Raw genomic sequence first — 24475 nt, forward strand, 5'->3', positions numbered from 1 at the left:
ACAACAGGAACAATACAACACATTGTTCAGAATGTAAAGGAAAAAAAGAACTTTTAATAATTTAAAGGAATTTAAAGGGATGTTCAGAATGTAAAGGAAAAAAAGAACTTTTAATAATTTAAAGGGAAAAAGAAAATACTTTATCAGTAAAAATCCAAAACCATTCTGTTAACAGGTTCCTTTTCTGGTAAATTTGTGCAGTATTATGGCTTTGGCTATAATCCCAAAAATATTTATTTGGAACTAAATCCCTCAGTTGAATATAATTGTAGTTGATATATTTATTTTTTATTTATCGGATTTGTCAAACACTTACAATATAATAGAAATAAGAATAAACATAAATATACGAATAATTGGGGACAATAGGACAGGGATGGTAGGCACGATGGGGGCTTATGCACGCCCCTTACAGACCTCTTAGGAATGGGATGAGGTCAGTAGAGGTTAGTTTGAGGGTAGTGGGGGTTTGAGCATGTGACAACAGAGTCAGGTAGTGAGTTCCAGACATTGACCACTCTGTTGCTGAAATCATACTTCCTGCAATCAAGTTTGGAGTGGTTTACATTAAGTTTATATCTGTTGTGTGCTCTTGTATTGTGGTTAAAGCTGAAATAGTCATTAACTGGTAAGACATTATAACAGATAATTTTATGTACTATGCTTAAGTCCAATCTTAGCCGGTGTAGTTCACGGTTGTCTAAGTCTAGAATCTCAAGCCTGGTGGTGTAGGGTATTCTCTTGTGAACAGAGGAGTGTAGTACTCTTCTTGTAAAATACTTCTGGACTTGCTCATGTAAATCCCAAAATGGAATTGGTGAATTGCCTCCATATTGTACCTAGAAGAAACATGAAGGCACAGCATCACTAGGGAAGTGTTACTTGTTTAGGCATATATAAGAATGTGTTGTACATTTTGTGCAGGATCAGCATGGTTGGATGCAAGCACAATTTCAGATATACTTAACTCAATTTAGTTTATTCCCAAGGGAATGTGATGCTCATATTGCAGGATGAATTGTGAAAGAGCATTAAATCATGGCAAAAAACATTGCAAATCATGGTCATGTAATCATAGGACACTGCAAACAGCTGTAAAGGTGAGCTGGTTGCCAAGTATCCAAAAATGTCCAGCTACATTCTTAGTAACAATTTTGAAGTTGCTTGCAATGGTCTTCTACTGAGATTGGTCTTGGAGATCCTTTACATAGCTGTAGACCTTTGCTTTTTTCACTTCATTATGAAGTACTCTTATTGTTTATTTTTTTATTTATTTTGATTTGTCAATTGCTTACAAAATAATAGGTATAAGTATAAACATGAGTAAGAATACAGAAAATAGGTACAATTAAATGGGGACAATAGGACAGGGATGATGGTGCACTTATGCAAGCCCCTTAATTACTCTTAATTACTCCTAATTAATTAATTACTCTTAATTACTCCTTAATTACTTTTATTGTCACCCTTATCCTTTCAACATTATCAGCAAGGATTTGTGTTGTTGCCAACATATTTTGGATCACTGGAACTACGGAGCCATAAGCATCCATACTAACATCAAGGTGCTGATTCTTCAGGAAGGACAGAATAGTCAACAAAAGAGTGTCCCATCTATTATTCTCCATAAAGGGAGGTACTTCATCTCATGTGCCTTACTATCTTTTTGTCAGCACCTTTATTTTCTGTTCCATTTCAAAATGATACCTTTCAATCTATAGCAATTACATCCTAAGTGCTTACTTCTCAATCTGGTTTACAAGTTTCCATTATCAAAAATGCTTTCTACCAAAACACTGCTGCCAAGGCAGATATTTCCATGTTAACCATCTTCCTGACAATACACAAAGTACTCTTTGGAGCCGTCTTGTGAGATAAGAGAGAGACTGACTCTTTAGTAAATATAATGAATAATTTCAAATCAGGTCCTTGAAGAATTCTGGGAATTAGATGATCTAATGGGTTCCATTGGTTAAACAGACTGGAAATATAAATAATAAGAAAGATGAACAGCTTGCTGGAAATGAGATCTGGTGAAATGAGATGGAAAGATCATTTGGGTTATGCACCATCTTTAAAAAAGGTACGAGCAGATAAAATATCTTTCTTGAAAAATATTTTAACTGCTGCATCTTTTGCAAATCTGTGGCTGCCACTGAAACTGCTGTCTTCATTTTAGGAAAAATGAGTAGGCTTGGCAGAATTGAGGGAAGTTACGAGATAATATGGCTAGGTGGGATCAAAGAGATTACAAGGAATGTCCTTAAAAGAACCTGGGAGCTTTACCTGTGACAAGTTGACATGGTATGCATTTTCTAAGGCTCAGTTTTAGACAGTGGTGTCTAACAAACGCATCTAGCCAGTGAAGCTAGCTGGGGAATTCTGGGAGTTGAAATTCACATATCTCAAAGTTCCCAAAATTGAGAAACACTGATTTTGCCTCAGTGTTTAGCCCATATTTACCTACCATGAAGCATGTTAAAATATCTCTGTCTGGGGACTTTTCTGCCTACTGTAGAAATTAATGTCTAAGTGTGATAACCCGGAGTGTAATACAAATGTAACAAAATCTAAAACGTAAATAAATATCCTTTAATGCCTCCAACTTGGCCCCACTATTCAATAATTCTCAGTTGGAGATAAAACTTATTCAAAAATAGTCTTCAAAAGAAAGCAATACAGTTCGAACTTAATGAGCAGATAGAGGTGAAATAAAAAAACAAAACAGACTACAATGAAGGAATTTTCACAACGGACCAGGATTAGTAATTACCAACTTCAAGGAGATAACAAGGCACAGTCTGTTGGAAGGACACCAACCAAGATAACTTCAGCCCAAAATAAAACATGCTTTACTTCTGGCAATGCTGTGTTTTAACCGTCTCTCATATACTATTCTCCCCAGCTGCAACCAATGAGGGGGATCATGGCCGTTTCCTCTATCATAAGCCAAGTTGTTTCCTTCTCCATTCCTCCCTGCGTGTACTAGGATGAAGAGAGGATGGCCCTGGTTCTTCCTCTGACTGTCCAGCCGGCCTCTGCCCTTCCCCAGCCTCCTCCACAACTTCCAGAGCCACACCTCCACTCCCTGTCGGCTGTTCCTCCTCTTCCTCAAAGTCTGACTCTAACAAGGGCATGACACTAAGATACAGCCTTGTTTAGGAGTACAGTGGAGGTATTAACAGTAATTTGAATATTATTTTTCCAGGAAGAATTTTAAGAAGCTTAAGTTCCTCTTAAGAAGCTTGAGATTTCCTTTTTAGTCAACCAAAATTGTCGATAGTTTTTGTTTTTAAATGAAAGGATCTGAGAAAAAATCAATCTGTTCAGATGAAGGTTCTTGCCTGAGCCATCCATGAAGCTTGCCTTGCCCTGTCCATATGATAAATAGTTCAGCATTGTGTTTACTTTGCAGTTTACAATGTACGGTTGCACCAATGCTGTGGCTATTAACTGCTCACTCTATTTTACAGTGCAGGTTAATTGCCACTATGCTATTCAGCATGGAAGCTTTTATCCTATTTTATTTAATGTTATGTATTGTGTTCCCTGTATTATCTGTGAAAATGTGTTGGGGAAACTTACTGCGTGGTTATATTTTATTTATTTGTAAAATCACTTTTAAAGTGATAGATAGAGCCTTCAGAATGGGGTTGAGGCAGAGAGCAAACTTCCATTATTGAGCAAATGATAGATATGGCCTTGGAGGTCAGGCAGGCCAAGAAAGAGCAATCAAACTGTCTTGTTTCTTTTTTGGGTCTTTGGTAGCCATACCAGAAACTCAGTGAGTCTTTACAGAATTTCAAATCAGTTATGGGGAAAATTCCGACTATCCAAAATCTGAGTTGAGAGAGTGATACCTTGCCAGTTGGTGTCCAATTTTGGTATGGCAACAACCCAGAATTGATAGGTTTTTGCTTTTCAGGCTCTCAGTTCAGCAGTCTGCAAGCTCCACAGCCAATACGTAAAGGCTGAACTTTTTATACAAAATTTGGATTCTGTTGGTGTTTATCATAATACTTTGAAGTATTGGGGGTCAGAGCAAGAAGCTTTTTTATCCCCATGATTGTACTGGAAATCTATATTTTGTCTTATTTCCATTCTTTTTCCCCATTGTCTTTTCCTCCATTGTATATTGCTCTTATTGCATTCAACAACACAATTTAATCTTTGTACAAAACTTTTTATAATTCAACCCTTTTCATTTTATCAAATGCTTTTTTTTTTATTAACATGCATATTTCTTCAATCAATAAACTTTCTTTCTGATATGCATTTCTCTGTGATTTCAGAAGAATGAAAAATTGCTGTGCACAAATTTTACTAATGCTACCTTACATACCCTTTCAGTTAGAATTCTGCCAAACAAGATACACTTAACAAACTAATTTCTTTCTTATTTAACATTTTCACAGAATTTCTGACATCAACTTTCTCTTGAATTACGGTCAGATCAGAAGATCTCCATATGGGTTGCTATGATAAGTTTGCCAAACATTTTGTTAATAAATTGCTGCCTGGAAACCTGAGAATAAGATGGTTTATAAATGGTAATAAATAGATCAATTACCAAAGAAAATCTAGTGTGTTTCATATATTCAGTAAACACTTAATTCAAAATCTATTTTGCTTAAATAAAATGTTCAATAATATTGATGTTAATGGACTCTCTTTATAGGGTTCAATACAATTCCAAATTTTTATTTTACATATATAAAATGAATTATGATGAATAAATATTTTAATTAGAGTTTCTGTAAGAATGAAGTAAAACTGAGGAGTCTTAATTTATGACTCGGGATGTGAACAAAAGTGTGTCATTCATCCAGAAAGTATCCATGATATCAATCACTCTGAGACGTTACCTCTCCAATTGATTTATTAGGAACAGATCTGGCATGCTCAAAAGCAATTTCCCAAGTGAAAGGTTTTGGGTGACAGGACCGTTTTTAATAGCTCTGTCAACAGGAGGGCAACTTCAGCAAAGGACAGAATGAATTGTCTATAGAAGTTGGCAAACCTCAAGAAACCCCAAGTTTTTTCTGGGTTCTGGGGGGTTGCCAGTCCAGCACCGCTTTCACCTTTCCGGGGTCCATTTCAATACCCAGGTTGGATATGCGGTAGCCTAGGTGGTCTAGCGACTCTTTGTGGAATTCGCATTTTGAGAGTTTCACATATAATTTGGTGGCTAGAAGTTTTTCTAGAACCTGTCGGACCAATTGAACATGTTCTTCCATGGTTTTGCTGAAGATAAGGATGTCATCCAAGTACACGAGGACCCGCCGGTAAAGGTGCAGGTGTAGCACCTCATTGATGAGCTGTATAAACATTGCAGGACCCCCCTGAAGTCCGAAAGGCATAACTTTGAATTGGAAGCTACCCAGAGGGCAGTTAAAAGTTTTCCACTCATGTCCCTCTTTGATGCAGACCCGGTAGTAAGCTTCCATGAGATCTAGCTTGGTGAATACTTTGCCCTTCGACAGGTGATTCAATAAGTCCTTCATAAAAGGGAGAGGATACATGTTTTTGATGCATACTGCGTTCACGCCTCTAAAGTCAACACACAATCTCAATCCACCATCTTTCTTCTCCTTGAACAACACAGGGGCAGCTAATCTTGATTTGGCAGGCTCAATAAAACTTTGTTCCAAATTGCTGTCAATGTATTTCCTTAATTCAGTCATTTCAGCAGGCATCATGGAATACATCTTTGGTTTTGGTAATTTCGCCCCGGACTCTAATTCTATGGCACAATCAGTGGCTCGATGGGGAGGTAAAACATTACACTCTTCTTCACTGAATACTTTAGCCAAATCTTTCTATTGGTCAGGTACCTGGTGGTTATCTGGGAGAAGGTGGGATGCCATGGATGCTGGCTCAGGCTCTGGGTTCAAGCTGACTGGTGGCTTTGTAGTGGGTGGAAGAGGGGGCAATGGGCCCAGTCCAATATGGATTTTTCTGAATCCATCCTTCCATTTGATCGTTGGGGCTCATTTGTCTAACCAAGCAAGTCCCAGTATTATTGATTCTGACATCTTTGGGGGCACTATGAAATGTATGAGTTCGTGATGGGGCCCTAATTCAATCTTGATTAATTCTGTCAATTGAATGGCTGCCCCCCCCAATTAAGGTTTCATCCACGTGCTCAAATCTGATTGGGCGTTTTAGCTTTATGCCCAATTGTTCAACCCATCTCTGCCCAGAGGTCTTCCTTGATTCTTCTGACCTCTAACAGCTGTATTAGGCTTTGACTGCGGAGCTTGTGGCACAGGAGTAGGGGCTAGACAGTTTGTTGCCCTATGACTGGTTTGGTCACATCAGTAACATTTCAGCACCCTGGTGAGTCGGATATGAGCAGGTTCGGCTGGTCCGGTCAGCGGTTTCCTCGCCACAATTCTCTTAGTCGGGGCTGCCGGAAGGGGTTTCCTGTGTGGGTTGATGTTGCGACCTAAGCTGAGGGAGGCAGTATACCACGACTGTAAGGTCTCTGGGATTTGCCTAATTTCACAGGCCTTCTTTACTTCTGGATCAATGGCTTTTTAAAAATAGTGTAAAGTCATTCTTTCAGGCCAATCCATGAGGTGGCTCGTGACCCTTCTAAAGTCCTGAATGAATTCTGACAATGGTTGCTTGCCTTGCCTCATTTCCATTAACTTCTCTTAAAATTCTCTGCTACCCTGTCTGGATTTTCAAATCTGAGTCTTAATAATTGGATAAATCCGTTTACATCGTGTAATTTGGGGGCTTGTTCATTGTGTAGTTGGGCCACCCAGTCTGAAGCATCCCCTTCTTTCATCCCATTTATTATGGCTGTAACCAGATTGCGCTCTGTAGCATATTGATCTCCAAATTGTTCTATATGGGATCGGATTTGAGTGAGGAAGTAATTGAAATGTTCGTGATGGCCTCAAAGGGTATTCAGTCCGGCCTGGGTTGTGGTTGCAGAGGTGGCACATGCCAGGCTCCTGCAGGTTGTACTGGAATGGAAGGAACAGGCCAGGTGGCGTACATAGGCTGGGTAGGCCCCCTGAATCCTGGCTGGGTAGTGCCTCTCTGGAATAGGGGTCCCTGTGGCCTTGCTTCTGGTTGGGGCTGCAATTGTGGTTGCCAGGAGGAAGATGGGTGTGGCCTGGTTCCCTGGTCAGGTGGAGGTGATGTGGCTGTTGTCTGCTGTCTGGGCAACCCCCCTTCAGACCAGGGCTGTGTTGGTGCTGGCTGCCATTGGCATTGAATCCACCCGTGGCCTGGATAAAATCCCCACCCTGGAGGGATACTCTCTGCAGGGGGCAAAATTCCTTCTGGGAAATGAGGGGATTGTCTCTGAGACTGCAACATACCTCTGTTAGTTGATGCTTCTTTCTAGCTTCCTCCAACTGGCATCTGTATAGTCTCCTTGTTCCTCACGATATTTGGGTAAGTGAATATGGGTGGTCTCAAGCTTCCACCTGTCCAAACAGACTGTGAAACCAAATCTGTCATCTTTAAATTCTGGAACTGTTGATGTAAATCTGCCCTTGATGGACTTCCAGGAATAATCTGGGGGTTGTCTTCTTGAAAGAAATACGACCCCAATTGTCTCTCTTCCCTCCAATCCGACAAAATAGCCATATGCCTGGGGCTAGAGAAAGATTTCTCTTCAGACAGCTGGGTTACCTCTGGGTTATAACAACTTTTTGAGTTGAAACACTTCGGTATAGCTCCCAAATCTCTTTCTCCTACTGCCATCCTGAAAGCATCCATCATCTCCTCCAAACAAGGGCTGGCAGGTTCAATTAATGCTCCGGAGGGAGGGCCCCCACACGCTCCCCCCTGCACACCTCCAACTTCGACTGATTGCTGCTCTTTGTCCATTTCTGGGAAAAGAACTCCAGGGGCATCAGCCAAGCCCATTCAAAAAATAAAAGTTAGAGTTGGGAAATAAATGTCATTCATCCAGAAAGTATCCATGATATCAATCACTCCGAGATGTTATCTCTCCAATTGATTTATTAGGAACAGATCTGGCATGTTCAAAAGCAATTTCCCAAGTGAAAGTTTTTTGGCGCATTACACAGAACCCACCTTCTCTCCTCCCACTTCATAAATCACGAGAACCAATTAACTGCAACTAGAAATTCTTATTACGACACACAGAATAACCTTGAACTTTTCAACTCCTCTAACTCTCTAAAAAATGCGGCAGCTGAATTTCAAAGCTGCCAAAGTGATTTGGAACTGAATGTTCTTAATTGTATTAAGATTAATAGGTAAATGAGATTTTTAATGTCTAAAGGAATTTCACACTGAAATTTTAGTAAAGGAAGAAAGTACAAAATACAGTATATGTAGCTACTGAAGTAATTCTACAGCCATTTGGTACTGCTGTAGTGGATTACTTGGATCTGAAAAGGAACCAAACAAAGAGAACTTGGGAAAAGGAAATAGATCAATGATGATCCAACAGCCAGGTTTCTGAGTACTTGTTTGACAGCAAAGAAGAAATAGGATTAAAGTGCAGAGTCAGAGAAGGAGAGCCAAGTGGATCAATATTTCCCATTTTATATAACATGAAGATCAATGGAGATTCACCCATTTTCATTTTACATTTTGTAAAAAATTAATACAGAGCAATTGATCAGTAAACTGAGGCTATTTGGAGTAAGGTTTTAAAAGGTGTGGGGAATTCATATTTACAGTGAAATGGACAGTGGAAAGAGGTTGGGTTGTCTGAAGTTACTTATTCTAGCCAAGTTGTGTAAGACAAGTCATTCATGCTATTCACTGCTTCTGTTGATATCTTCCTATCTGCAACTTTATGCTAAACGAACAAGATCATGGGAAATTGTTTAATCTATAGATTCGTTTTCAAAATAGGACTACCACTATTTTTAATAGCAGGTAAGACATTTCCATTTTTGTTGTAATAAGGTCATAGGGAAAATAAGATTATGCATTTATGTTGTGTTAAGGTCATAGGGAAAAAATTGTGCATATTAGTGTGGAGTTAAGAAAATAATGAAACAGCTTCACTTTCAAATTTGGTTAGACACAGAACAGGTTTTCTTGTAGTATTCTCTTATGCTTATGCGCAGGTTTACATTTGTTCTGTAGGAATCAACAAAACTGCCTTGAGTCCTTCTAGATTCTACAAATTGTGTTTCTTGATTCTAGATGAAATTGTAGTGAAGATTGACCTGTTTTGAAATTATTTCTTATAATTTCATATTTACTAGAATGAATATAGATCAAAGATATAAAGACTGTGGCTTCTAATAGTTTCAAGATACTTTTATAATAGTTGAAACTGAAGAATTCAATTTTAGAATATGTAGATGAAATGGAGAAAATGACAGAAGAAGGGAATTAGACCTAATCAGCAGGATGGATAAGAATTGGTTGTTTGCTTAGGCTTAATATTATTTATTTTAAAACATATACTATCTATCATGTAAAGCAAACCCAGGGGGTGATTTGAAGGTACATGATATTAAGTACAATATAAAATAGAAAGGAAATACAGCGTGCACCAAGCAAAGCAGATACGCTCTGTAGCTGTGAAATATTTAGTACCGGTTTCAGTGAAAAACAAAATTGATGGGGATACTGGAATGCTTGTCCAAAAGGAACAGCTGGCTGGGAATGCTGTATATTTTTTCAGATTGAAAATTTACAGACTTTTCTATATTTCCATTAAAACATACAATTGCTGTTTTGTTTTGATAAGCGGAAACAATTACAAAATGTTATTCAAATCAGGGAATTCATTTAAAGAGGGTGGATACAGCTTTTAATTGAGTTTGTTTGGCTAAACTAGTAAGTGTTTAATCTGTTTAATCTATTTAATCTGGTTAGTGCTAGTTGGGAATTACAAGGCTTAAAACTTAAACCTTCCTAGGAAGAGACAACAGCAAATAACTTCTGCATTCTTGCCAAGAAATCAACATAGTGTGCCATTTGTCAGAAATAGTATAGGGTCTCCTGCTTGGGCAGGGGGTTGGACTAGATGACTCTACAAGGTCCTTTCCAATTCTGTTAATCTGTAATTTGTAATCATCAGAATCAACCTCAATTTGAAGAAAAATTTACTTTTTATAACCAGATTGGCAGGCTTGCTGGAAAATAGCGATTTGCCTGAGTGCAAGTGCATGCATGTTTATTTGTGAGGAAGTCCAACTAAATTCAATGGAATCTCCCATCTTTTTATGCAAAAAGGAAAAAAAATGCAGCCATCATTTAAAAGTACAATGGGCTTAGTTACAGTCACAAGTCTAGGGTTGAAGCAAAAAGTTTAGAAGAATAACTAAAGATGTGAAAGCCATTTTTATATGGAAAAAGTCTCATGACATAGGTAGAATATTATTATTATTTTATAATAATTAAAATTATTATTTTAATTATTTTAATTTTTAAATACTCTGTAGTGTGATTGTTATGTGGTGTTTGGGACACTGTGCTGGAGTAGCTTTCAAATTTCATTGTATTTGTAGAATGCAATGACAATAAAGGTATTCTATTCTATTCTAGAATAAACTATGGGTATATATGTGTGTCAAAGAACAAATTATGTGGTATGTTGAGAGTCACACTAAAAAGTGAGCAATATAAAAAGAGATGGAAAAGAGGATGGCAGGGAACAAAAGAAAGGCATAAATTAAAATGTAATTAAAATCATGAATAAATAAAATAAATAATCTTCAGAAGTGAAAGATGTGTTTATAAGCATTATTACACAAGGTACACTTTCATGTATAGTTTATATAACTTAAATTTTAATTAATGTATATGTAAAATCAATGTATTTACACTGGATATGCATTTTTTAAAACTTTCCTGCTATTGTTAGATAATCAGAGATGGTTTCAGAGACATTTATCACTGAATTGGCTACGTCAGCAGAGAGAAATCTGGGTGAAATCATTTGCATTTCAGAGAAAATGAACAGCTAGCTAATAATGTAAAATATTTTGGAACAAACATATTTTAAAAAGACAAATATTCAACTATGTTTGTATTCATTTGTCTTAGTATTATAGTAAAATTACACAAATTTAGAATAATATTTTGCTATTTTCACAGCTATAGGTTTCAGATACAATGGGCTATCTGTGGTCTACCTCATCTTCCTGCTAATTCTCCCACTGTGCCCCAGACCAAATGATATTACAATGCAAGGTAGGCAAACATCCACCAAATCCTAATTCACCTTTTGATGACCTCCAGGTAGGTATTGATTAGTGTCCATATTTTACAGTCAATATTGACAAAGCCAAATGCCTACAGAATTCTGGGAATCATAGTTTCAACCCATTGAGGGTGCCATGTTGACTATAGCATGTTGAACTACAGTCAGGTTAATTATAGTGTATAATTTAGTAATCTAGTAGTACTTTATGACTTTAACCACTAGACTAAATTAACTAAATTATATCATATATAATTTAATCAATTTAGTCTTGTGATTAAAGTACCAGGCTAGAAACAGGGCTGTAAGTTCTAGTTCCTTCCACCTTAGCCATGAAAGCCAGCTGGATAACTTTGGGCCAGTCACTTTCTCTTAGCCCAAGTCACCTGACAAGAGCTGGAGGAGAAAGGAAGTTAATGTTCACTGTCTTGAGTTATTTATAAAAATAATAAAGATTGTATGGAAATGAATAAGTAAAAGGTTGACTAAAGTGGAATAAACTGCTAGACTGCATCTTTTATGGTCTCTGATCTGCACTTGTTGCTTCTGCCTCAGAACATTTCCCACAGAATCTTTTAAATCACAATATTCTTTGGATCATATTGAAGAGCCACAGCACTATTTCAATGTTGGTCTGAAAATCTGTGACTAATTTAATTTATCTACACATACTTGACTTTAATTGGCTTTAATTAGATCATAATTTAATTTTAATTAGATATCCCTTTATGATTAATTCCATTCTGGAAGGCAGATATTTTCTCTCTCATAAATAGTAGCATCATAATTTAGAAAGCAACTTTTTAAATTATAGGCTTTTACTCCTTTGTTGCATTTAAAAAAAAAGATTGTGTGATGAATAGAAATGTTTTATTTATTTTATTTATTTATTGAATTTATATTGAATGTTAATAATGTTTATCTTTCATTTTTGTCTTTCAGGGTTCACTGGGCACTTGCTTAGAACCATCAGCTATACCAGCTTCATTTTCCTTATGTTACAAGTGTCTTTTCAAATTGCTTTCTACTACTTACCACCTAATGGTACAGATCAGTTCAAAATTTCATGGCAATAATTTATTCTAGGGGTAAAAAGCAGGGGTGGGATTCTACCAGTTTGCACCTATTCGCTAGAACTGGTTGTTAACATTCTAAGCAGTTCAGAGAACCGTTTGTTAGAAGAAATTACTGGCCTAATCCTGTAAGGAAGACAGGGAGGAAACATTCTGGTGTTGCTTACAGAAACTGCCTCTCCGTTAACCCTTATTACATTTCTTGGCAGGACTAGACTTCCTGTCTCAGGAACATCTCTGGAGTTTTTCTCCCCTCCTTTGCTGGTACTTTGCTTGTGTGGAGTGACCATTCAAAGTTACAATGGCACTGAAAAAAGTGACTTATGACCATTTTTCACACTTACGACTGTTGCAGCATCCCCACAGTCATGAGAGGCCAGGCAAGGAGATGCGTGCCTCGATGTGATATTGAGTTGGCCACGCCCAGCCAATAACATGACCACCAAGCCACGTCTACCCAATCACATGACCACCAAGTCACGCCCACCACCTAAGCCACACCCACAGAACTGGTTGTTAAAAATTTGAATCCCATCCCTGGTAAAAAGCCATTACAACTAGAGATCAGACTTGGAATAATTTATGAATGATATTTTTGTTCAACATAATTAATGTTGATTCCTTAACCAGGAGTTTGTGTTCTTTGAAAACACCATCAATTAGAGCTGACTGAAATATTTGTAAACTCAAATAAAAGATTAAAACTAATTTTAACTAATGTAAAGTAAGAAACAGAAAAGAAGAAGAAGTCAAAGAAAAAGTTAAAAAATCCAGAAAAGAAGGTAAAAGTAAAGAAAAAAAAAAGAGAAGAGAGAAGTAGCTTCCAATCTTCTTGATAGCAATCATAGGTAAAATTCTGGGTGGCCATTTTGAATTTCTCAAGTTTTAAACATTACCTCAGAGTGATTTGTTCTGAGGTGGTTTGAAATTTGAGAAATTCAAAGTGGCTTCTACATTATTGCTTTACAATATCTCTATAGAAAAAGAAATAGAAATAGGGTATAGAATATATTTTAGTATGCAAAGACTTGGCTTATGTGTGGTTTAGTAAGCTATCGTGTTAAGTTTTTTGAAGAAAGAAAGTCTAGAAGGTACTTACAGTTACAAAATAACAATGTCTAGTTCCATGTAAATTTATCTTTAGGTCCTTTACAGAGCTTGGGTCATCAACAAGATCTTGACTATTCAGCTTGTATTTTATTTTCTGATTTTTTTGCCAATATGTAAGACAGAGCATTTATTTGTTGAGATTTGAAGTTGCCATTTGTTTGACCATTCTGATACATAATCAAGATCTTTTTGTAGGGTAGCAGTATTGTCTGTGGTATTGAACAGCTTTACATCATCAGCGAAAAAGCGCAATTGCTCTTAATATGATCACAGAGGTCATTTATGTAGAGTATGAAGAGAGTTGGTCCTAGAACACTGCCTTGGGGGACACCACTATTGACAGGTACAGAATTTGATAGTACGCTCCCAATTTTGACCATTTGTTGTCTGTTTGCCAGGAATGCTTCTATCCAGTTATGCAGTTGTCCAGAGATACCATAGGATTTTATTTTTAGGAGTAGTTTGAGCGTGTACCACTGAATCAAAGGCTTTACAGAAGTCTATTGCTTTGCCCTGGTCGAGTTGTGTGTCCATATGTTTTTGCAGTGTAAGATAAATCTGAATTACTGGGAAATTGTTTCTTGTATGTTTAGAATTTTTTTCCCTTTTCTGGAATCTTCCAAAAAAATCTTATAAAATGCTCAAGTTACTTTGTTCAAAAGCTAGACACAAAGATTTTTAAAAGTGTTATTTGGGGATAAAATTATTTTCTGATTTTGGTGATGTGAGGCCATTTGAAACTTATCAGAAATAGCTTATTAAAAACATTTGTTATTACTCATAGGGTTCAAGCCAAGCATGACTTGGATAGTGACATGTCCCTCATGTTTATACTGTATAAATTGATTTAATTTGAATTAGAATGACATTGTTTTGCACTTATTTCCTTGCCAATTTCAAAATTCTAAGACATTCATATTTACAAACTGCAAATGTTTCATTTTAAAGTTTTTGCCAATAACACAATCCATGTGTAAAATACACATCCCCAAACACACCCCAGTTCCACCAAAATATACATTTTTTAGTACAAACAATACGTTAAAATATTGAGGAATGGAACATAATGGCCGTTTCCAAACCAATGTTTTTTTCTTTTCACAGATTTTTTTGGGGAGGAAGTGCTGTCACATTTTGGTATTGTACGGTAAGATCTTAATTAAATTGCCTGATTTTATTGTTGGCATGGGAACTAGGCATCCATAGTTGAAAAAAGTCAAAATAGCAGCCATGAAATACAATTGAAACTCTGCTCATTTTTTATGTGTGCCACAGAGCTTTGATTGCACCATCCGGGGTAATAACTGGAGTCTTTGAATAAATATTTTATTATTTCTATATATTTATAAATAATTTAATATTTTGATAAATATATATATAAATATCAGTTATGGCAGACAAGCCTTCCTCTCCCATTGCTAACCAATTTCCAAAGGTTCTAGAAAGTCACAAGGAAAGCTCAATGCTGCTGTCTTTTTGACAGCCAGATCTGATGGATCTAGTGGCTTGTTCCTCACACTTTGGGAAAACCTATTTAAATGTATGCCGCATCTGCTTCCATTTTGAGTTATTGGCATTTTTGACACACCAATTGTTTTTCACTCTGGCATAGCTTGTGACCTTACTGGGCTGGGACCCTCAACCTATGCATTGGGGCCTGTTTGTAGCAGCTTCACTGGTGCAAGTTGTTTTTTAGTGACCCATCTTAGGTTATTCCATTTTCATTACGGAAAGCTCTAAAAGACACGTCTACTTTGCACAACTCTGGGATTGGCTCCAGCCCTAACTGATCTCATGATGCTGTCTGTTTTGGAGAAAATGAATCAATACGTTAATGACTCTTCTCCAGTATTTTGTAGATAGTATTTTCCTTTGAATCTCTTGATTTCAGACCTGGTGGGCAGTCTGTTCTACTCATAATAGCAACTCTCACATCTTGGCTCCCAAGTTTAAGCCAAGGATTCCTCTCTTTATCTTTCCTCTTGTTGTGGCCTGCCAGCGGCTGGTGGAGCTGGCAGCAGAGTCGGACAGCGAAGAGGTTGGGGAGGAACCTGGGACAGTCTTGGAGGCTGAGGAAGACTTGGATGAGGAATCTGCATCAGAGGCAAAGATGGGGCCAGGGCAGGCTGGCAGTCATCAGCTGTCTTTGGGTTTGGATAGCAGTGAGGCAGGGGGAGCAGCTGGAACTGGTTCCCAGCCTGCGCATGCGCAGAGCTGCCAAAAGGAAAGAACAATTACAAACTCAGGATCGACGTAGGAGTAAGGCCACAGATGGACGATTAATGGCCCCCTCCCATAAGAATTAAAAGAAGAGCAAAAGGAGAGGGGGCTTTTGCAGGAATCCATTCATTCGTTTGTTCGTTCCCTCATTGTGAAGATCTAGAGACTGTCTGCATCCTAGAGGCTCTGTGCTCAGCCCTTCCTTGTCAGCACTGAGTTTGGAAATATTTACTGGGCAGCTTTCCAAGATAGATAAGGTTTGAGCTCCTAATTATACCCTAGAAAGACTGTTTGCCAGGCCGTTGGCTGAATGGGAATGCAATAAATTCACATTCGTTTAATAAAAGGTGTTTGGTCAGGACAAAGAGTCTGCTTAATGCTTTTTGGGGAAGCAACCCATTCTTTACCAGAAAATATCCCCCTTTCCCCAATCCAGCCACCAGAGCAATTTGCAATAATGGCCACAGCTTTGGGGACATGCACCCAGTAACAAATACAAGTATTGAAAAGGAAGGAAGGGAAAATATGTGCTCACATTTTTATTTTCTTTGTGTGTGGCATGAAAATAGAGGGGACTTTTGTTATATGGTGGAAGTTTGGATGGGGCAGGAGATTAATTCTAAGATGTTCTTTGCACTTGCCTCTTGGAAGCTGAAGGATAAGAAATCAGCAAAAAGGCAACAGAAATTAAGAGGATGCTTGTAAATTGTGCTGTGAATGTTTGGGAGCATAAAACATTGGTGGCATCCTCTTATTTCTCAAACTCATTATCATTTGGTACCCTCTAGTATGGTGAAGTCACATGCCAGTAGTGCAAATGCCATTTTATTAATACTGCCTACTAAATTTGGTTTTTTCAAACCTTCAGCAGACTTGTCGATGGCAGCAAATAATTTGTTTTCTGTATCTCTCTGTTTCCATCCAATGGTTATTTAGATTTCTGTAGTGGTAGCCTTAATTATGGGAATTAAAGTTTAAAATATATTGGATAGCCTTAATTATGTGGATTAAAGTTTAACACACAACATTTTACTGACTGAAGAAGATTTATCTATAAGATGCAGGAGGATAGATGAATACAGAAATGACAACTTCAACTGTGATGCAAGGTAACTGGCTGGTGCATGGTTTCTCTTTTCTCAGTGAATAAACTGGACCTAAATCCTACTGCTAGGAGTAGAATTTATTTCCAGGCACGTGGATTTAAAATGCAATTGGATGGTGTTAGACACTCTCCAGATTTCTGAGCTCCAAGGATTAAGGAAAAGCTTGTATTGCTTTGCCTAAATCAGAACCTGGTTTATTGCAAATGGAGCAAAAATAAAGAAGTTTCTCCTACTAGATTGTAAAAATCTTAGCTTTATAAAATACTAACATTCCATGTATCCTGTAGGTTTAGCAGGCTTGATGCTGGAAACATTATACATCTTTTGGCTCCTGACATTGGCATGTTTCTTTTTGGTCTGACTGTCATGCTGCTTTGCCGTAAGACAGTGAAACTCAACAACCGGAAAAGTGAGCTTCCATCTGGAGACCATGATCAGTTCTCTTCGGATGAGGAAGAAGACATGAAAGAGACGGTAGAGATGCTGCATATGTTTCATTTCTTAGTGTAACAGAAACAGATGAAGATTAGAAAAGGAAAGGGAGAGGGTCTTCCTTTATCCTTTATAATAGAAGCAGCCAGTGACTTAATTTACATGATATTCTGAACCTCAAATTAGCAGCCATTTTTTAGCCTTGTACCTTGTGCTATTTTAAACTGTGTTATTTATTTTTATTTCAATGTCTGTTTGTCAGACGTTGTCAAAATGTGTGGCCACAATTGTGCAGTCAAAGCTCTTCATTCTTCTTATATGCATCACATATATACACAAATATGTCATGCAAATCCATAGAACTGAGTTAGTTTCATAAAATATTTGTGTAAATATAACTGTCAAGTATAAATAACATGAATCAAAATCTTAATCTACACAAGTGTAGTATGGTTGGTTAGTTTTTAGCTCAGACTTTTGCATTGAAGACTTTTGTATAGTAACTTATGGCTCAGTCAATTTTGCTTTATTTACTGAACTATGATGACAGAAATTGAGGCTTAACATACTTCAAAGTCTGAGAAATGGGATATAATCAGTTAATTGGAAATGGAAATAATTCATCAAATGAGTTATTTGGCTTGAACTTGAACTTTAAACTACCTAATAATCTGTGTGTAATCCTTATAATTAAGTAGCAATAATTGTGTACAAATGTTTGATTTGGACTCATTAGCCTTCTGTGATACATATCTATTCAGAAATAAATCTGACTAAATTCAGAGGAGCTGAATCAAAGTATAAACATAGCTACAGCCTAAAATACCTTTTAAAAAGATTACATTAAAAACTAGAGAAATTTGCATCTCCTAGATAGATCTCAGTCAAACAAGTGTTGTACTCATTGAAGAGCACAGAAAGAAATATCCATGCTAGATATGTCTAATTTCTCATATTCCTTCCAAAAGTAGATAGCCTTTCCACATTTATCAGATAAGAAAATAGTTTTTTGTTTTGTCTATTTTTAAAAAACAAGACAGCACAGATATATTGAATACATTGGTATATCAACAGAGCCTTTTATTTATTTATTTTTATTATTATTTATTATTTTATTTATTTATTTATTGATAGGGTATCAGTCTTTAAGAAGATGAAATAATCCATCAACATTCCCCCCAATTGGATTTGTTTTAAGTTCTTTATTTGGAGAAACAACAATTCCTTACACAGAATTGTAACAGAATCTCTGGCCCTCCTGTTGTCTGATGGTATTGCTGTTTGTGTTGAGTACAGATTCTTGATCAATATATTGTATTCCATGTCCGCAGGAATCTGAAGCAGAAACTGAAGATACTGAGGACATAGACATTGGTTGTCTGCTTGAAAAGGATTGTTTAAGATGCTGCCATTCAGGTTTCTTTCTGAAATTCACTTTGTTCCTAACAGACTTGGAGATTCTTTGTGAAGACACACTTAGAACTGCTGGCAAAGTCTTCATTATGCTTCTGTTAGGCTCAACAGGTACAAGTTGCTTCACATATTTGTGGGGCAGTGGGTTAGGTTAGGCACATAGTGCCCCCACAAGAGGAAAGAAAAGGGAAGGTGATCTTTGGCATTTTTAAATCTGGATACAACAATGGGGTATTTGTATGACAAGATACTACAGATTATACCAAATAGAGAACAGGTATCTCCTGGTTTGTTTCAGTTAATAATGATCCCTCTTTCTCCACATGAAGAAGTCATAAATGGCAAGCTTGGCCCCATAGTAGTAGTAACTTGGAAGTGTTCACTGGACTAGCTTTTGCTTTTCATCTGTGTCTTCCCACATCCACCAATGCAGACTTCTCCATACTTATTATACATCCGAACTAGACTGTGTTGTTTCTCTGTGCCATGTAATATATGTGGGTATATGCATAATTTTGTATCTGTTTATTTATTTATTTTGTCATGTTTATGTAGCATATATTGGAGGTGGTGACACTTTGAGAGCCATATACAATGATATTTCATTTTAATGTATGCCAATTAGTATACATTCAAAGTGACAATAAAGTTATTCTAAGTCTAAAGTTATTTTAAGTCTATAATGGATGTATATTCCAAGGTGCTTTTCTAAGGCAACTAGACTTTCCTGGGTTTTTTTTTAAAGGAAAAAAAGCATTTAGCTTCTCATCCAAGAAGCTTTTTCAGTTCTTCAGATATTTATTGGATGAGGAAAAAAAACAACAAATTCCAATTCTCTTTTGGAAAACATTTTGCAACAACCATGACCTGATTGAGAATCTCCATAGACAATGGATGTAAATGTGAGAAGTGGTTTTTTTTACACCATCGTAACTTTGGTCATTAAACGAGACTATTGGTACTGTATATGAGGATTACCTGTATTCCATTCCATTTTATTTTATTTTATTATTTTACTTATTACATCCCGAGAGCTTTTATTTCTATGGAGGTATTCTTAATTTTGTGATGGTTTTCCAATGGTATAAACTGGACTTTATAACCAAGTAAATCATATTTCCTTATCCCTAGGTATAATTCTACCTTCTGCATGCTCAGCAGTTTATTTCTTTACCTTCCTGGGTTTGTGCACCTGGTGGTCCTGGAATTGTCCAATCAGCCCAGTTCTCTTCAATAGTTTGTGTGTTTTTCTTGCAATATTTTCCACGGGACACATCATTGTGCTTTACTTGTACCAACTGCCATACTTCCAAGACCTTATTTCTTCTGAAATCATTTATGTCAGGTAAAAACAAATCTCACAGATGAGAAAGCATGAAGATGAAACCACAATTGACTGTGCTTATTTTATTTAAACTTGATTATCTCAGTCATTTTGGTAGAAGGTAATAAAACCTTGTATTCACCGTATCACTCACTTCAAGTCTTGATTGTAGTTTGCCACTGGAAAAAATGATTTGAGTTGAAGAAGTACAGAGCACATAGCATACAAAATAATTCTGAAATTTTTATTTTGTTTATTTTATCATTATTTCTGTTTAGTTTTAGATTTAGGAAAAGGAAAATAAGAAGAAAAATAAAGCAGGGTGCTTTGAGATCATTATCCTAGGAAAAGCTACCAGTTCTCAGTGCTTCCTATGTACAGGTGCATCTAAATTATTTGCAGAATCATTCTAAGTACCATAATAGTTAAGATTATAGATTTGCTCATTCACATTTATGTATTCACAAATTATTATTTGAAATGGCTCTACTCAGAGGAAAATATTATACATATTTCACTGAATTATGAAGCAGAACAGATATTACCAACTTGCTTGCCCTCTTCAGATGTGTTCAGCATTCTGAAGTTTTGTTGTACTTGACAGGGAATTTTGGAAAATAAAGTCCACCAGATGCACCCAAAAGCAGAAGCCTGAAATAGACTGAAGCAGTAGAACTTGCAGATTCAGGGAAGTTTGCTTTTTAAAATTGTGTTTTATTTGAGGTTGATGTACAGTATATATTATGTATTCCTGATAGCGGGAATCTAATCTGACCAATGATTAGCTCGGCAGGTGTAGTAATTACAATAGAAAGTTGTTTGGTTCTATAATTATAACAGAAAATATGGTAGAATGTTAAAGTTTGAAGATAGCTCTGAAAATAGTATTTGGCAACCATTATGGAAACACCAGCTTAGCCTGGCAAGGGAGGAGGAAGTGAGAAAGACACTCAAGATTGCTCTGTTTGTATTTTCTTGGGCATCACTTGGAAGAAGGGGAGGGAGAGAGAACCTGTCAGGTTTTCAAGATTAAAGCTATTTTTTTCAAGCAGTCCAAATCAGGAAAAAGTCTATCCAAACTCTATTTTTTAATTACAAGATATAATAAGAGAAATCTAGCACTCTGACACTGTTTCCTTTACATTCCCTCTTTTTTTCAAAGCTAGGCAATTTTGAGTTTTTTCTGACTCCCTCTTCTCAGGCTAAACTCTTGTTTATGCAACACCTTTTCAATCACTTGTTCAAGGACATCTCTGTTCTTGTTCTACATATGCATGGAGCAAAGCCTAACATCTACATTGCTATAACCTATCAGGGAGAGACTCAATGACTTGTGTTCTCTTTTTGTATGCCTGGGAAGAAAGATAGAACAATTTGAGCCAGATTAACAGTCTCTGAGAAAAAGAATGATGAGCAAAGAATGATGAGCAAAGAAGACACAGAAAAAATCCTTAATGCCATGTATCAACATGATACATGTGATCAACTGGTTAGGATTAAATTAGATGTTGAGGAATTAGTTCTCTTGGATCCACTCCTCCAACATGTATGAATCTGAGTTTTTTATTCTGTTTTATTTTAAATCTTTGAAAAAATAAACTGGAGCATCAAAAAGAAAAAAAGGTAATATATTGCGTAGTTCTGCAGAACATTTTGTGACTTTCTCCTTTTGCTAGAGATGACACTGTCCAGAACTGTAATCCTTTAATCTGTGCATTAATCATATTACAAAGCCAATTTGTTTTAACCATGTTGTAAGTCAACAAGCCATATAGATTGGCTTGTATGAAATGGTAGTAAAAATTCTGTGTTATGACTTACTACTATTGCATTGAGCTATTAAGAAAGCTGAATTGATACTGCTGTTATTATGTAATGATGATATATTAGTAGACTAATATATTGTGGCCCTATTATTTTTCATTTTTATAAAAAAAATAATTCTCTGCAGATTTTCTTCTATTGTCTTTTTCTCTAGGATCTTGGGCATAGTACCACTTATTAAGACAAACATTACTGCACCTTGGAAACTGCATATTCATCCTCACCTAAAGTGGCCAGTCGCTTTGAATCCTTTTTTCCTTCTTGCCCTGTATTATTTATTGGTCAGAATGTTGCAGCAGTGGGCAGTGCCTGCTAAGGTATGGTGTATATTAAAATTAAGTATGAATAAGTGAGACCTTTGAGATTTCCTCTCAAGGATACAGAATGATTTAATTTGGCTTATATTCCTGATCTTATTATTAGTGGAAGATATTTCTTCTATTTTAGTCACAAGTTTTTTAAAAAATATTTGATACACACACATGCACATATGTACACTCATGTACATAGCTACTACAGTACAAGCATATTTAACTCAGTCTTCTGCTCAAAGGACACATGAGATAATGCAAGAAGTAAAACATAATCCCTATTAGCTACAGCAGTTATATTTAATAACCATGGATATGCTAAATAATTTATTATGACATTAGTCAGGTGAATAAACTGCATGTTCTATTAAGCAGAACGTAGGTTTCAGTTTTTTACCATATTGTTTCTAGTGCCTCAGGGGAAACCTCCCCAACTCTGTTGCAGTCTTGTGTTAGTTCTGCTAAGAAGATACATGTATTAGATCTTGCCAGTAAATCAGATTACAATTACAATGCCTGCAATGATCCTAAATTCTATAATCAACCTTTAAAACTAGATGATCTATTCTAATTGTATGAGATCTCATTTAAAAAGCAAAGGATGCACACAAGAAAGAGAAACTGGGTTATTTGGCTAATATCAAGTATCAGGCTTTTAGCTGAGAGAAAAATGGCAGAAATAAAGGGCTATGAGAAGATAGTCCTAGCTACTGAGAAGATTCTACATTATTTACTTTTATACCTTCTGTTCCTTAAAGAGATCACTTCACCTGCTATAAAATGATTATAGATCCAGGTTTAAACATATAGCTCAGGTTGGGTGTAAACTATGGACATAAAAATAGTATGTTTTATTGTTTTCATGATGGCTTTCCTCCATTTAAATTCATGCATCATATAGGGATCCAAAGAAGTTATTCAATTTCATTCTGAAGACTATGTAGAAATTAAGATGCATTCTACGCTTCAGGTGAGCATGGATGCCAATGGCAAGGTAAAATGCTACCGGTATTAAAAATTCTGGAGTGATCATAATCCTTGTCAATGAAATCACTTAACAATAACCCAGGGTGTTCAGGCAAATAATTTCTTGATATAGGGACCGTTTTGGAATCCTTGGAGTGAGAGAGATAATTAGAGAAAAACACTCTATGGCCCTTTATTGCTGCCTTCTAAAAATAAATCTTCAGGTGTACATAAGAAAAAAATACAATATGAAGTGAAGACTGATAAAATGAAAAAAAATGGTCCAATGAATTTTGATTTGTTATTAGGTATTGGGAATAGTGTTTGTATGGATAGTTTGCTATTTGTTTCCAGTTATGTTCAAGTTGTACATATATCTTGTACTTTTCAATAACCCAAAGTCTCTAGTTTATCTTCCCAAGATAGTCCATAAAAGTTCTTACTGTAGCATGCCTGTAACCTAGATTAGGCATAAGAGGCACAGTGCTAAGAGCCTATGAAACTTTTGGGACCTAACAAAAATGAAAATAATAATAATAGTGCTTTTAGACAAAAGAAAAGGTGTAGCAGTGTTTTTACCTTGAGTGTGATACCTCTGTAAACCCCCCCTCTTTGTATAAAATAAAAACACTTCCATTGTTTGTCTAGGTGGCTTCTCTTTCGAGTGAAATTCCACAGGAATGCTTCCTTTTGCAAAATCAGAATCATAGCAGTTGCAGTATGGATGGCTGTATTAATCAAGGACACAGAATTTCTCTATCAGGTATACTGTACATAGCATATTGCATGTTGTATATTGAATGCCAGATCATTCTGTTTGCTCTAAAAAAATACTGTACAGAGAAATAGTTACTACACTGATGCATAGAGCAGCTATACTAACAACAGAGAAATATATCATTTTAACAGAATAGCAGAACAACAAAGTTGGAAGGTACCTTTGAGGTCTTCTAGTCCAACCTCCTGCTCAAGCAGGAGACCCTATACCTTTCCAGACAAGTAGTTGTCCACTCTCTTTTTAAAAGCTTCCAGTGATGGAGCACTCACAACTCCTGGTTTATTGTTCTCACTGTCAGGGTGCTTTGTGTTACTTCCTCAAGTGTTGGAATACTGCTATCATCTAAACCTTCTTTTCACTACTAGACTGGACGTACCCAATTCCTGCAACCATTCTTTTAAAATCTAACATTTAAATATTTAAAATATTTTATTTTAATGAAATATTTGTTTAATATTAAAATAATTGAATATTTATTTTATAGTAAATAATTAAAAATAAACAATTAAACATCTTGTAATATTTATTTAATATTTAAATATTAAATATTTAAACATTTAATATAATAGATTTAATTTTTTTAAAATCTAACATTGTTGCATGAACTTCAGGATGCATGGAATGTTAAAGCAGAACCAAATGCAAAATGTAAAATGCAGAATGTATGGTCAGATTGTTTTTCTGACAGTTATTTCACTCAAGTATCATTAGTTTTGCATAGAATTATTGCAAAAATATTTCCTGTCTGCTATTGTCT

At 36.2% G+C, this 24475-nt stretch overlaps 2 protein-coding genes across 2 annotated transcripts in view; one reads left to right on the plus strand and one right to left on the minus strand.

Moving 5' to 3' along the window:
- Window positions 1-24475, minus strand: part of STX16 (syntaxin 16) — a 385173-nt gene that overhangs the window by 251037 nt on the left and 109661 nt on the right. The window lies entirely within an intron of this gene.
- LOC113410493 (piezo-type mechanosensitive ion channel component 2-like) overlaps window positions 10833-24475 on the plus strand; it is a 76575-nt gene continuing 62932 nt past the window's right edge. Inside the window, exons 1-7 of the mRNA XM_087959029.1 lie at window positions 10833-10887; window positions 11056-11151; window positions 12104-12205; window positions 14449-14491; window positions 16958-17144; window positions 22876-22968; window positions 23589-23703. Of these exons, the coding sequence (XP_087815155.1) occupies window positions 10833-10887; window positions 11056-11151; window positions 12104-12205; window positions 14449-14491; window positions 16958-17144; window positions 22876-22968; window positions 23589-23703 (691 nt within the window). The remainder of the gene's footprint in view (window positions 10888-11055; window positions 11152-12103; window positions 12206-14448; window positions 14492-16957; window positions 17145-22875; window positions 22969-23588; window positions 23704-24475) is intronic.

The sequence above is a fragment of the Notechis scutatus genome, chromosome 3, assembly GCF_049901735.1.
Source record: "Notechis scutatus isolate UNSWTSFEM ecotype Mainland chromosome 3, rNotScu1.2, whole genome shotgun sequence".
Lineage (NCBI taxonomy): Eukaryota > Metazoa > Chordata > Lepidosauria > Squamata > Elapidae > Notechis > Notechis scutatus.